At 37.8% G+C, this 15,486-nt stretch overlaps 1 protein-coding gene across 8 annotated transcripts in view; it reads right to left on the reverse strand.

Moving 5' to 3' along the window:
• KLHL13 (kelch like family member 13) overlaps positions 1-15,486 on the reverse strand; it is an 80,368-nt gene that overhangs the window by 35,079 nt on the left and 29,803 nt on the right. Inside the window, exons 1-2 of one of the 8 annotated variants that reach the window (XM_068204791.1) lie at positions 2,394-2,828; positions 1,802-1,914 (exon numbers count right to left, since the gene is read on the reverse strand). The exons of 3 other annotated variants lie outside the window; for them this stretch is intronic. In XM_068204791.1, the coding sequence (XP_068060892.1) occupies positions 1,802-1,899 (98 nt within the window). In that variant the 5' untranslated portion in view covers positions 1,900-1,914; positions 2,394-2,828. Of the gene's footprint in view, positions 1-1,801; positions 2,118-2,393; positions 2,829-15,486 lie in introns of those variants that run through there. 4 more of the 8 variants (XM_068204785.1, XM_068204783.1, XM_068204787.1 and 1 more) reach the window with 4 other exon arrangements.

Consider the following 15,486-nt stretch of genomic DNA (forward strand, 5'->3'; position numbering starts at 1 on the left):
ATTGCCTAATCAAATAGGTGCCATTTTGTCATGTTTCTCATTCTTTATAATAAAATACATGAATAATTTTAGCATTAGATATACGAGTCCTCCTAATGTCAGGTCTGTGTGCCAATAAAGAAATGTCTTCATAAACACTGAGATACATTGACTCATTATCAAGAGATGATTAAGGCTGCTGATCACATATTTCTCATGCTCCAGATGAGCTCAGCTTCATGCAGTTTAAACATGATCACTAAACCTGCTCATACTTTCAAAACACTGAGATAATCAGCCACAGATCCCCATCACAAAGGCTGGAGCATTCTCAGGGCTAAGATTAGCACTTTAAAGGCGACGCACAAAAGAAATGCTCCCTTTCAGCAGCAGAGACATCAGACTGGGCTAGTTCTGATTTTTCTTGCATTTAAGACTACTACAGTTTAAAAAACAACAGCATAAGATAAAACACTAATAACCCTGTTTCCCTGAAATAGGTTCAAATGTCTCATAACTCTTATCATCATGATACTTTCCTTATATTTAAGTCATATTTTTTAACAACTTAGAATAGGTAGCAATTTATAGGAAATAGCTTCTCTTTTGGTAGCCTTAAGTATATTTGATGCTTCCTATAAAAAGACTGAAGTACATCCACATCTTGTCATAAGATTAATTAATCTTAAATGTGAGCGTGCCCAGCAGAGGTTTTGCACAGCCAGGTTTGTTCCCCCAGCCTTTCTGCCCAAGAACAATAGTGACCATGCACATGGCGCTGGATCCTTTCAGCCCCACCATAACAATGCCACGCTCAGCAACAATAAAAAAAAGACATTTAGAGGACCTGTGCACCTCTCTCTTACAGCATGTACCTACTGTAGCTGAAGCAAAAGCCTATCTGTAAGCAGTCAATACAAGCTTAGAGGTATTAATATTGTAGGTATTAGGCTGGAATTCTATTGGAAAGTAGTAGCCTTTACAGCAATTTCTAGATAGAAAAGTCACCTACACTGCTACCTGTGCATTTTAAAGCAACTCTTCCTCCTTTTGGAAGAGTTGCTTTCCATAAATAAAGGCAGAAGGAATTCAGTACCCTGAGCTTAATAGTTTTATTTCAGAGAAGGAAAAAAAAGCCACCTGTACATGCTAACACAGAACTCACAGCAACAAAAGGTGAACAAAAGCTGCATCAGGATTTGGCAAGACAAAGGCACATTGTGAAGCTACTTTACACTGACAACCTGTATAACTATGTAAGTATTCAGATATGAATGGTTCAAATTTAGGTTATAAGCTTTTATTTTAACTTTTTAATAAAGACATTCAATTTGTATTAAGGCTAAGCATTTAAAGAATAAAACAAGACCAAAGCAGGATGATTTCACCTCTACAAGAACTCACACGAAGTGCAATACAATACAGCAGGTGATTTCAAGCTCAATTTCCAAATGAAATAGTCAGGAGAAGGAAATGTTCACATATACACTACATAGAAAGCCTGCCAGCCTCAAAGCTTAACTTGTCATTTCAAGATCAGCTCTACTAATTAACACCACCACAAACTTTTCAAATGAACATACACAGTATCATTATGAATAGGGCATAATCTGCACAATTTCTCTACGTTTCAACAAAAAGGGAAAGACTTGACACAACACCCATCATGAAACATCCAGGATAAAATCGGGAGGGGGGTCTACATAGCAAACAAGATAAAATTCTGAGTGCCAATGTCATTTAATATGTATCAGGGTATTTTGCCACAGGGTAGTCTCACAAAAAGAATTCCCACCTTATTATCCTCATTTCTCTCACTTACATGTATGCTGGAGAAAGTGGCGATGACCTGGATGTTTTAAGCACAGGAACTGGGAATTTCCAGATAGCAGGAGAGCTCGTTTTCCATTTCAATGGCATGTTGTCACCACGGTACTACAATAACAGTAAACAGCGTTTCCATAACAGACTACCAACTAGGACTTCCATTCCACACACTACTGACACAGCAGTGGCTGCTGCTAAGAACAAGGAAATGATTCTGCCAATGCCCTTAAACCGATGCTTCCAATCTGTAAAACAGGACTGTAAGGCATCTCCTTTTAAATCCTGCTGTCCCCTAAAGCAATATGATGATTCTATCCTTCTAACTCAACAATAGTGCCACCTCGTTAGGGAAGCACTGACTGCAGTATATGTTAAGAAAAAAAAGAAAAGACTGCACTCTGCACACCAGCATAATGCAGCTTTATTTAATAAAAGCAGCTAATTTTTAAAGTACTGTTTCTGATGCTATTGTTCTACCTTAACAGGGACACTGCAGCACTGTACTATATTCTCTTCCTATTAACCTCTTTTCTGACCAATGGAAGCAGAAAAAAAAATGGGTTTCATATGAAAATGAAACAACATACCTACTCAGAATACACTTGTCATCCTCTGAACATTCTTCTTTTGAGCTGCAACAATACAAATGGGATATAAATCTCAGCATAGCCTTAGGCCACGGCTAATAGAGATCAGTGACTAAATTCAGCAGCCTGTTTTCCTCCTGTGCAAGCTCTGACCAAACAATACAAGAATGCCATTATGGAAAAAGCCCATTGCAAAAATCAGTCCTTCTAATCCATAGCTAGGAAGACAAAATAAAGCAGAAATCGCTGCAGGTTTCTGCATGCTCTTCTAATAGCTTCTGGTTCAGGATGCTCTCATTTTCCTATTCTCATTTCCAAGGAGGAAGAGCAAAATCTCATGCATTTTACAACATGATATGGGAACACAAATACCACTCTGTCTTCTGCAGTAGAGAAGCAGAGACTAGCAGGCTGCTAATAGCAGTCTTTGTAGGAACGCTATCAACAATCTAATTCTCAACGCCCCCCCAGCAGCTCCCAAATTGCCTCCAGAGCTGACGAAGCAGATGGTCATGCAGGTCCCCATCAGGGACCACTCTGCAGCTCAGGGCTCTGCTTGGTGACCTCCCGGGGCTGACGACAGCGGGGAGCAGGGAAGGCAAGCTATTCAAAAGGGAATGGGGAATTTAATAGCATCTTATGCAGAAGCAGAGCAGGTTTCTAGGGAAAAGAAGGCAGAGATTTCGCTATACTGATTACCTTACAGGGAAAAAATGCATCACCTCTAATGTATTGCCACAGCAGACCAAATCAACACTAAGATATTTAGTCTACAGATTTCAGAATAGTCTCTGTACAGCATGACAATTTTTGTATTCATCAGAACAGCTTAATCCTCTCACTAAAAAGCCAACACCCTGTCACGCTGCTTAGCAATAAAGAATTGAACCAGGAGCTATTTCTATAAATGTCTATAAATTTATTAATTCTAGTAACATTTAACAACACTCTGATAGGGTTCTATAACAGTGAAACATTTTAAGTTTCACAGTTACAAAATGTTTTTCACAATGTTAAATTCAATTTTGGTATTAAATCATCAGGGAATAATTGCTGCTCCCGATCATCATTATTGAAAATATATTGAAAATAGTTTTGGGCAAGTTTTTACCAAAATTAAAGGCAAGGAATTAAAATAACACATGATAACCTCACTCAAAACCAGATGCACCCCTTGGACAAACAATTGAGGGTCTCTCTCCCACTTCTCTGAAGTTCTAAATTACAAATGAGCAGCATTAACCCAGGCAACAAATTTCACAGGAACTGCTGCTACTGGGATGCTGAACAGACACCACTGGGTATGACAATAGTGTTTATTTGCTGTGACTATTAAGAAACACTAGTCCTGCAAAAACATCTGTGTAGTTTTAGCACAGTCGTACTTTTAGCAAAAGAATTCAAGTATTTACATGCCAACAGGCATGCCTGGCTACACACTTGGTCAATACTGTGTCCAGTCTCTCACACACACAAACTAGTACTTCTTGCCAGCTCTGCACTGAAGGTCTAGAAATCAGGCTATTATAATCACAAAGTAAAAAAAAAAAAAAAAAAAATCATTAATTTGCATTCACACACTCAGCTTTGCTTTTACATTCACCATTACACAGAAGGTGTCATAAAATACAATAAGCAAACACAGTTACTCTCTTCCTCACTCCTTGTGCAGCCAGTGCAACCAACTGGTAACTGCTTGTAAAGCTTCTGTCTCACTGTTCTGCCACCCCCAAGGAGATATTCACATGTTTTATTTATTAAGAGCAGCATGACAAATTAAAAAAAAAAGAATGAGGCTAAAGACCATCAATGAACTCCTTTTTCAGAAGTAACTCCTGAAATACCCTTTTGATCAGTAGAATAAAATCCAACTCAAGCCACAAAGTCATTCCCAAGCACTGACTGACATTGAAGTCAATCCACACAGGCACAGAAATCAGAGTTACTTCTCACTTTGGACCCCAACAAGATCATTCACCCTAGAGGGCAACATGAGTCCTCAAATACCTGCTCTTCTTTGTGTGCTCCTAGTTCCACTTACTTTTCCGCTTACTCTACAAACAATATAAATATAAACTTAAATAAAACTTTAGCAGAAAAAGCAGTAAACATTTTTTTTTTAAAGTACAGGAATTCCAAGCACTGCCAACCAAATCTCCTCCAAAGTCCAGCACAAACTATTCCACCAAACAGACTATGTAGAAAATCCAGAATTGAAGAAAGTAGCAGTGCCAGGTACTCTAAAAATAGGGAAATGCTTGTCACTTGCTAAAGAACAACCATGTGAGAAATGAATCACCTATTCACACATAAGGAGAAAAAACATAAATCAAAACCCATTTTCTTCCTGACAGTCACAGATTGGTTGCATATTCACAAGGAAAGTACTATTATTATGTATTTTATCCTTTACATTAACTATTCCTAAGACAACAGAACATCTCAGTATATAATTCTGATATTTTAATTGAGACTTCAAAATAACATTTTAGCTGCACATTTAAAAATATGGGAAAAGGAATCTGATCTCCTGGAGTGCACTGCACCCACCGAATATACATTTTTCTGTTCTCATATTACATAGCTTTGTCACTCATCCTCAAATGAAGGATTTTGAGGGCCAAAAACAGCATTACAGCTCTGTGCAGAATAGTCCTTGCTGAGAAAATACTTTCCCAGTGAAGTGCTCTGAAAACAAAACAACTTGGCACACAAACTGGAGACGTGCTTTAAGTTTAAAACTCTTGAGTGCTGAAAATCCCATGATAACTGTACAGGTTTAACATAATCTTGGGACCATTCGAGGGGCTTTTCTGTAGTTTTCTCACAAGCAAGTTCACATTCAAAATTAAAAGCATCTACTATTTATTACTTGCTTGAAGTTATATTCTACTTATTATCCAATTCTGCCACACATCCTTAATTCTGTGTACAAAAGATGAGAAAGTGTTTGGGTTTTAAGCAACTATTTCCATGCTTGTGTTTCCAAAGCTGCACTGAGCACAGACAAAGTAACTGACAGAGCATCACAAAACTCAGCGGTAAATGAAAGCAACAGGTGACATAAAAAGAAAAAAACTCAATAATGCCACCAAAGGCAAGATCCCAAGGTGCCATTTTACAGACCTGAAACGTTAAGCAAGGCCAGAAGCTACTGACTGGGGCTGAAGAGCAGTGCAGCTCTGATCCCACAGAGAGAAGACTGAAAAGTGCTTGTGATAAGAGAGGAAAGCATTTCCTAACCCTCTCCCTCCATCCCTGTACCTACATCCTGCTTCACTATTAACAAGCAAAATTTGGCCCCAGCTGAGAAGAGCAGGCACACAGCATCACATTTCAGCAAGCACATGACCAAAACACACACAGAGTTCCCTTGCCAGGGCACTGATCACAGCATCTTTTCTTCTGAAAGCTCTCCCTGATCTTCAGAGCAGGAATACAGCTAAAACCACGTCCCTTGTGACTCTCTTCCTTTTCTGGGGATATCCTCTTCCTTCCTTTGTGCAACTCTAATGCTAAGCTGCCACCACGTCGTGTCACACATAGCAACTGTCAACACATTGTCCTCTTACAGCCCACCGTGTTCACAGTTCTGTGGCATCTGTACATCCAACAAAACTTTTAAACCATCTCTGCATTTCCCATATGAATTCCCTTCACAGTTGTTCAAAAAGAAGAAGGTGGCACAGGCAGAAAGCTGTTTCAGAGCCCAGGCAATATAAAACTGTTCTAGTCTGAAAGTATTTATTCTTAGCCTTTGAATGCCACCTGAATTTTTGTAGGAAAACCAAGCAGAAAAAAAGTCAGCTTCTAGAGATGTTGCTGGATTTTCATCAGTTTGCACAGATAATGAGTTTCACCCTTTTTCCTCAGTTCTTAAACTGTTAAAAACAAAACTGAAAAAAATTTTTGCTCAGTCAAGTGATTTGCTGTGGTTAAAAAATTGCTGTTCCACTTTAACAGGCTACTTACCTCTCTCCTTTTATTCATCTCTTAGGTGTCAGAGGAACAGAAAGCACTAGGTGCAAAGTAGGGTTATGCTACATCACAACTTTCTCAAGTCTTCCAAACCCTTTCTAGCATGACCTGAAAAGTCTTCTCACTTCCAGAAGCTCAGGCTTCTTAAGTTTCCAGAAAGAAAGTCAAAGCTACAGTGACAGTATGATGTATATCTCCCATTTTCATCTAGAAATGTAGACAACAGAAAAGTCTTAATATTTGTGTCACAAACTATTTCCTACTGATATAGTGTTTATATAAGAGAAGATGCCAGACTGAACAAGAAAAATAACTTTAAATGGTAGTGGTTAGACCAGTAAACATATTCAAACTTCTGAGGTTCTTTTCCCCCAACACCTGTGTTCTAAAAATTCATTGATACAAAAGCATGTTTCCATTTTAAAATGTGCATTTGTTGTATGATAAAATACCTGGTTTAGGATATTAGCAGTAGCAGAGCTCACTCCAAACTGAAGGCAGAAAATCAGTTTCACATAGGGAGGAACTGCTCTCATCTTTTCTTTATCTTCAAAACACCAGCCTGCTGAGCTGATGCATCCTACACCACACAAGAGCATTTTGATACAGAAGAAAATAAAGCAGAACCCCCAAAATCCAGCAAAATATCCCCAAATACATGGAGCTAAAATGCAGTAATCATTTCAATATCCAAATCATTTCAGACATTTAAACATGACTGCAAAGGCACAAGTCTAGAAACTGAAGAAAAACTGACTGTGTGATAATTTAATTGGCTTCCTTACTCAGCTCTTTCCACCTCACATGGGTGCTTCTCATGCCTCTACCTCTGGCTTTTCAGTCTATTAAGCTGCAGCTGTTCCAATTACTGGAAGAGAATAATTAAAAGATGGTGTTGACAGTACTGCCCTATACATGAGTCAGTTAATTAATACAATTTCTTTGACTATATATCATCAAAATATTCATACCAAAATTCATATGAAGGGAAAACAAATCTTTGCCTAAGGAGGAATCCAAAGGAAACCACTGCAGTCACATCTGCAGTCCTCTCACAGCAACACTGAAACATTCCCCAAATACTGAAGTACAGAAAAAGATTGGCAATATGCACCTGGCAATGCTTTTACTGAAATGGCAACTTTTCTAGAAACAAAGATCTTACTAAGAAACAGTCTTTGAATTAATTTTTTTAAATTTCATTAAGAAATTAGCTTTAAAACTGCTAAAGACAGTTCTGACAATTACACCTGTATTTTGACTGGCTACCTGCTATGCTGTCTCAATTTTTTTTTTTATAACTGGGGATAAAAAGGCCCTCAGACATCAGATATAAGTTACAGCAGCTTTTAGAAGCAGTTGTACTGTAGACATTAAGGTGCATGTGATGGATAATAAATGGATCCATCCATAATCTCATCTCATAAATGGATCAGAGATCTTACAAAGTAGTTACTATCAAATAAATTTAATTCTTTTAAACTGGGGTGACTGCTCATGGAACAAGGAACCCTCATAAAGCATAAAGAAGTGAGATAAACTGGGTTTGCAGCCAACCCCTCCTGCAGTGCAGGTTCAAGTCTTTATAGCAATACGTGGGGCCCTTTTTCAAATAGGAAAAAAAAAAACCCAAATATTGAAATACTAAGTTAAGCAGTCAGGGCATGTGCTATGTGTTTACCAAGAAGTGCTACAGTTTTCTATCCACTAACTCAGCATTTTTGCCTGTATAAATGAGGAAATTGCTGCAGTAACATGCAGCATCAATTAGGATGCATCAATTCAGTGAAAAATATTATACATAAATATACATGTGCATCCTATATATATGGGATTGTGTATATAGCATATGTGTGCATATATATACACATACACACACACTATATATAGATATTCATTATTTCTATATGTATTTGACAAACACACACTACCCTGCATCTGACACAGCCACTTCCCCCTCCCTTCCACACATCTCAGATAGGAGAGATTCAAATTCTCACATGATTTTCAGACTACCAAAGTTCTTCAACAAACCAAATATGCTGAGAAAGAATCATGTTGAGAAATTAGTTTCTCCATTTCACGTTCTTCAAATGTCCATAACCCTGGTCTTTGCCTCATTCATAAATAAAAAAAAATCTTATAGTCTAATTTTGAAACTTCTGAAATTATTCAGCAACAGCAAACATTCAAAAAAACTCATGTCATTTCCTATATGGTCACAATCGACTATTTAAAAAACTATTTAAGTAAAATAATTTTGCTCAAATCTTAAGTCAGGTTCCCAAAAACGTGCAGGAAAAGGGAGACAAGAAATGCACAAATTCAGTCCCTGCAGTATTCACAATTTAAATATTTGGAAGCATTCATTTATTAAAATATTAAAGCCTGTCTCAGGTATATTTGGTAACTACACAAAGTTTCAGAAATATTTCAAATATTCTGAAGTGTGTGTTTCTTACCATGAAAGTGGGTTTTATTTTATGCCACTTATGGATGTCTTGAATTTTATTGTGTGTATTCTTGCAGAGAGATTTTTCTAAAATTGAGGTAAGATTTGTCAAAATGCAGTTAACTTAATTACAAGACACAGGTTATAATATAAAAAAAATCAGCTTTGCTTGGGTAAATTACTGTTATATAAAATTTATTAGGTAAAATATGGTCTTGAAACACTTAGTAGGAGGTAAAAGCAAAGTGAGCTAATGAAGGTTTCCAATTTTTGATCTAAGTCCATGTACTCTACTGAAAGCACACCACCAAGAAGAAATGCTTTTGAATTAGCACCAATTTATTCAGAGAACTTGGTTCATCTTCCCCAGGTGATTATATTTAATAAATCAACGCAGAAAACTGAAGGCACAGTCACAGCAGCCAGACTGACCCTGCTGAAGATAATTGTCTGAAGCAACATTTATTTTTATTAGGTCAAACTGTGAACTACAAAGAATTTATTTCTAAACAACTTCTCCACAGCTGTTATAGTCTGCTGGCTGCTCAATTTATTTTAGTAAAGTATGCCTAAACACATTTACACATCAGACTCAAATGCTGCAAATATATTAAACAATTTAGTAATGGAACAGAAGCCAGGACTGAGCACCAGCCATGAACAACTTCAGTATTTCCCACACCACAGACAGCAAACTGCAAACAACAGGAGCCACGTGTTGGGTAACGCTTTTTGGAAATATTCTTAAGCAGAAGTTGGTAGGCTTTTTCTTTCCTTCTTGCATTATTTATATGGAATCTGTTAGTCCTCTGGCATTCTCTAAATCCTACCATCTTTATCCCCTGGAGTGTGTTTTTGTGGTCCTGCACACCCATAGAAAGTATCCCCGATGAAAAGAGAAGAAGAGTGTGGGGAGGCAAGAACAAAGCCTTTATCACTGCTCTTGTGTGCTTCTGTAACGACTCCGTTCCATTAAAAGCCAAAAATACAAACCTTTCCTGAACACAGGAAATCCTACTGCACTGTCATCTCTGATGTCTCCAATCCACAAAATCTCCACTGTGGACACTCCTGACACCTCTATCCAAAGGCCAGAATCCCTCAGAAAGGCTGACAGAGAATGAGGTTGAAAAGGTTTCAAGAAAGATGCTGATGCTTCAAGTCCAGGCTGTCAGAAATCATTGTGTGCAACCTGGGAGCCAGAAAAGCTGCAGGCATGCATCTTCCAGGATGCCATGGCCACTGCTCTGCAGCTGGCTGGATTCCTTCAAGGAGTCACAAAAGGGACACCCAGGTGCAATCAATTTAATTACCTGCTTTCAGATACCCTGAAGCATAGTAGATACAAATTTTTACGAAGTAACAATTTGATCTTAAAGTACAGCTTGCCTCCACACAGGGACATGTGAAAGTCTTAAGCAGCAAAGAGTTCAATTTCAAATTGTCACTAATGTTAATTGTTTGTCACTAGAGTTAATTTCTCACATTTGGCGAGAGGATAAAAAAATTATAATTTCTCTACACTAGAAAAGGAGTTTCAGGACCACAGATAATTTCAAATACATGCCATGAGAACAGGTGAAATTAGTACCAAAACCAGAACAGCTAACAGGGAGTGTGGGAAAGAGAGTCTCGTACTAAATTTTCATTGTACAATCAATGAGTGTACTCATGACACAGAATTAGCCTCATCCTAGAGATCATCAACATTTAAAAAACACTTGCAACTTTCAAAACGCATACCTTGCTTACATTTAGATTTTTCCAGGAGACAAAAAAAACATGATCACAAAAACAATTCTTCATATGAACTTGTTCCATTTCTCTGAAATACACCACTATGTTCTACTTCTACATCACTAAATGTTGAAACTCTTGTGTAATAATTAAATTATAAACAGAATATTACAAACTGCTTTCATCTTTAGCAGATCTGAGAACAAATTTATGGAAAATTCCACGTTTCCTAGGCAAAGTTTTGAAATATGCCAGTTAGTTATTTCAAATATGTTATGGTAGGCAAATATATAAGCTATAAATTCATTTCCAAAAGCAGGTTTAAAGTTTTAAAATATTCACTTAGCAGTCTGGAAGAACTCTGCAATTGCAATACCCCTATTTAGTGGCAATCTGAATAATTTAGGATAAAATGAGGACATGCTGCTTTGCATTAAATAATTGTACATAGCAAGAAAAGTACAAGCTGATTTTAGAAAGGCCCATGGAAGAATAGCAATCTTACTTGCATTTTTAAAAACTATGAACTATTTAAATCAAATACTTTAAAGTCTTATGATTATAAATCTTATTATTATAAACATATATTATTTATGAAGTTTCTTAAAACTTCAGACATCTGACTCCTAGTCAAAAGTGCAGTTCAGTGCTTTCACCAATGTCCATGTACAGCTTCTATAGGTCATTTTAGCAGCACTCCACACACTCCTGATAGTTTCCTACATCTTTATTGAGACATGTGGCCACATCCCTTCACCTGGCAAAGCCCCCTTCAGAAGCACAGAACTGAAAGCAAATCCATGAAGCTGAGAGGAGGAGAAGACTGCAGAGAGGTGAGTGGGAGGCTCAGCTCAGTGAGAGCCACCACCAGCACAGCTGCACCACTTCATTCCACCCACATCATCTGGTCAGGAAAGAAAGGGTCTAAATTCTGCAAATTACTCTAGGCTCCTATGCAAAACAGTCACATCCTTCTCATCTGTGCTGCTCTAGTGAATCACAGCAGGCTCAGGAGAGATCACATTAGAGAAAAAAAATAAAGAATCAATAGATGTGCATGGTGTAGAGGTCCTTGGGGTGAAATAGCATTGCACAGCTGTGATGCACACAGACACATTGCAAGAGTCAGCTAAACCAAGAAATATCTATATTTCAGCACCTTCTGCAGCTGCAGTAATGTACTTTTCTACAGCTGAAGATCTTTTTGGAGCACACAAAGAGAACACCAAGCAACCGTGATAACTTTGAGCTGGGACAAGCCCTTCACTGAAATAGCTTGAAGTAAAGCAGTTGTAATTCAGGGCTTTGTCTGCCAGAGGGAGCTGAAGGAAAGCGAAATAAATCCCATGCATCTCATTTCTTCAAAAGTTTCAGGGTTGTCCTACACATTTCAATTAAGTATTCTAACAAAAAGGCGGCTGAATGTAAAATCCACCCCAGCTGTGTCTGGCACAGGGCACCCCTGCACTGACACCCCACTACCAAAACCTTGCCCATCGTGCCCAGTGCCCTCGTTCTAGGAGGGAGTTCTCTACAACTCTGAATGGAAACAATACCTCCATTTAAAATTTATTTAACTGCTTTTTGATCAACACCGTGGTGGAGATGACTGCTTCAGAGACAGACTAATGAGGAAAGCATCAAATGAGATGGTATCTAATACCTTCTTACATCAGCTTGTCAGTAAGTGCAGGGCAACACTGCACAAAGACTAAGCTTCCAGTTAGATCTGAAAATAGATGGTCATTAAAAGGATCACTGTTCTTTTTTGCACACTCTTTTCACATACTGCTTCAAACACCTAATGTTGGTACACCTAAAAACCTGCCTGTGGTTAGAGGTGCTACCACACAAAACTATCATTTATATGTTACCATACTGGTAACTTATTTTTTTTTATAGCACTTGCTAAAGAACTTAAAAGAAACAGGAATTAGTCTCTTTTTGCAAATTGATAAAGCAAGCTATTTAAACAATGTATTCATGGGAAACTGGGATTCTGTAATACAGCTCAGGAAAGAATTTCACTGCACACATACTGGATGACCCCTTTCTTCCCCCCTGCATTTTCAGGTAAACTACTTCCACTTTCAAAAACTTTACCTATAAAAACCTGCACACAAGGGTTTTGCAGTTTGAAAAAAAAAAAAAAAAAAGGTAGATGTGTAGTAGCATTGTGTGCAATTCTTGCAATCAGAACACTTTTAGGAAAACCAGTTATGCCACCTTCTGGTATTCAAAAGAACTACACAGCAAGACAAATATTTTAATACATTCTCATTTTAAATGAAAAAAAAAAAAGTACAAACAGAAAACTCACTTTATCTATGAAACTAATGAAAAAAACTACTTTTTAAAGCTCTGGTTGATCTGTGCAACATCATAGCTAGGGCTAGCTAGATTGGACTAATTTGCACCCAGCCTTGAAGTTCCTAAGGCCGTACTACCCAGGAGATGGATTTGATGGTCCTTAGGGGTCACTTCCAACTGAGGATATTCTATGACACCCACTGACAAACACAGCACTCTTCCCAAACGTTACCTGGTCTGAGACATGAGCTATTCTGCTCTTTGCCCCATCTTACCAGCTGCAGCAAAGAACTGGGAAAGGCAGAGAGTGAAAAGGGTGAGAAAACTTGTGGAATGACTTCTGGACAAGAATCAACTTTCAGATTCGACTTAACAGCATGGAAAGCAGAGAGGAAAGAAGAATGACATTCAGAGTATATGGTGTCACAAAAAGCACGACAAATGTGGGGTCCTTATTCACCAGGTCTCCAACACAATAAAGAGAAATCTTTACATGAAACTAGCAGATGTTTGGTGGGAAAAAAAACGAAACAGAGGAAATGTCTTCAAGTAACATGCTGCAGCTATCCCACCAGCAGCAGCTTTTCAATAACTGTTTTTTACAACACAGATTCACTGAAGCAAAGTGAAAAAAACAGTTTAAAACAGAAGTGGTTGTACCCAGTGCCCCATGAGTGACGCCAGCACTCACATACAAGGCCAGAAATCAAACTTCTCCACCTTACCTCCCACTACTAAAGCATCCCTAATACTGCAGTGGGACACACACACAGTTAGGTAAAAACAACTATAAACCCCCTTCCTCCTGTATTACACCTGGATCTATGCAATTAACTCTGTACTGATAAAAACACAAGGGAAGATGAATTTAAGCTATGACTTCAATAAATTTTTGATCATTTCCAATCTATGCCTTCAATATAAAACTGTTTCTAGATGTCAAATACCCACAAACAGTTTCTGAAGCAGAAAAGGCTTCAGTGAAGGAAGAATGAAGGCATAGAATTAGGTATGAAATAATATTAAAAATTAAGTGAATAACTGATTCCAAAGTGTGTCAACTACTACCTCACAACCCCTCCCAAGACAAACATTTATTGTTTCTCCAATCTTAGATAATCTCTGACACAGAAAGTAGGCATTTCTGACTATAATTTTCCACTGTAACTTTGAACTACAAAATGTAACTATATGAATTTAAAACAGAATTTGGAAGTTTGGTGTAGGAATCAAACCCAAGACCATGCTCAGTCATTAATGTACAAACAGCAGAAATAAGGTAGGACAGCTGAAACACAAGGACATCTATTTGCATGCTGACTTGCTCATCACACCTTCCACAAACCTCTGCATATTATTTCAGCCATGTTTACTCAGCTCTCTGCAGTATGTGTCCCATGGTATAATCATTTTCTGGATCTCTAAACAAAGCAAAACTCACATTAATCAAAGCTTTGCTTTGATGTGTTCTTCCAAGCACAGTGTATTTTACTCATTCTGAAGTTTGGCAGTTTCATTTTCTGGAGCTGCTGAAATTACAATTTTGCCCACACAAGACAGAATGATAATATGCAGAAGGGTATACAACACCATGAGAAATACAAAACATGATTCTCATCATAATCAACACCATAAATCATGCTGCAAATAATATCTTATTTGCCTGAAAGATTTTACAAGAACCTCTGAAATAACTAATATAACAGCAATGTTGTCCAATAATTCTTCAGGAGAATCATGAGAGTAACTCAGACCAGGCAAAATGTCACTGCAACCACCTGAATAAAGTCTTGCTGCATATTGCACAAAGTGTTGCCAGGAAAATGCAACGCCATAATCTCACATAACTAACTGTTAAAATAATCTTTTTAAAAAGCCATGCTCTAACATCAGTCATGCCTGAGCTGCTCCTGCCTCCCCATGTATCTACAGACATTTAGAACTGGAACTGAGTAAATTCCTGCAATATATGAAAGCATTTCTTCACTCACTTGGAACACTGATTCTATATTTCAAACCTTATACTGAAAACAGTATTGGTGTCTAGAGATTCAAAGGCAATCTCAAAGGAACTCAGTACTTTCATGACAGTAAACTCCCTGAGAGCTGAAGCTTTGGAGGCCTTTGAACAACATATACTGAAAACATGAAAAGAAGGCAAGATTAATTCTGGGGACATGTGGGAAATCTCTGCTGAGACAAACATACATTACTCCAAAAGCACAGGATACAGTGGTCAGATTAGGAAGGGAGGGAGGCAGGAAGGCAGGGCAGTAAAACAGATATTTATTCAGCAGGGTCAGTACTGAACTCAAAGCAAAATGCAGTTTGTAGCTTAAGATAAGATGAACATTTGCCACAAGAGTTTCTATAAACACTGAAATAAAAACTGTTCAGTGAATAATAAACCTCTACAGGGAAACCAAGAGTTACAGCAACTATGAACCCAGGAGTTTTACATAAACACTGTTACAGAAGACTGTTCTTTCTTTAGTGCTTCTCATGAAATTTCTGTGAACTTATGTTCTGGCTCATATCCCAAATCAAGCAACAACATGCACAAGCATACCTTCTTCTGTTTGAGTCTTTCACTAAAGCAGAAATATAAGCAAACTA

The sequence above is a fragment of the Anomalospiza imberbis genome, chromosome 14, assembly GCF_031753505.1.
Source record: "Anomalospiza imberbis isolate Cuckoo-Finch-1a 21T00152 chromosome 14, ASM3175350v1, whole genome shotgun sequence".
Lineage (NCBI taxonomy): Eukaryota > Metazoa > Chordata > Aves > Passeriformes > Viduidae > Anomalospiza > Anomalospiza imberbis.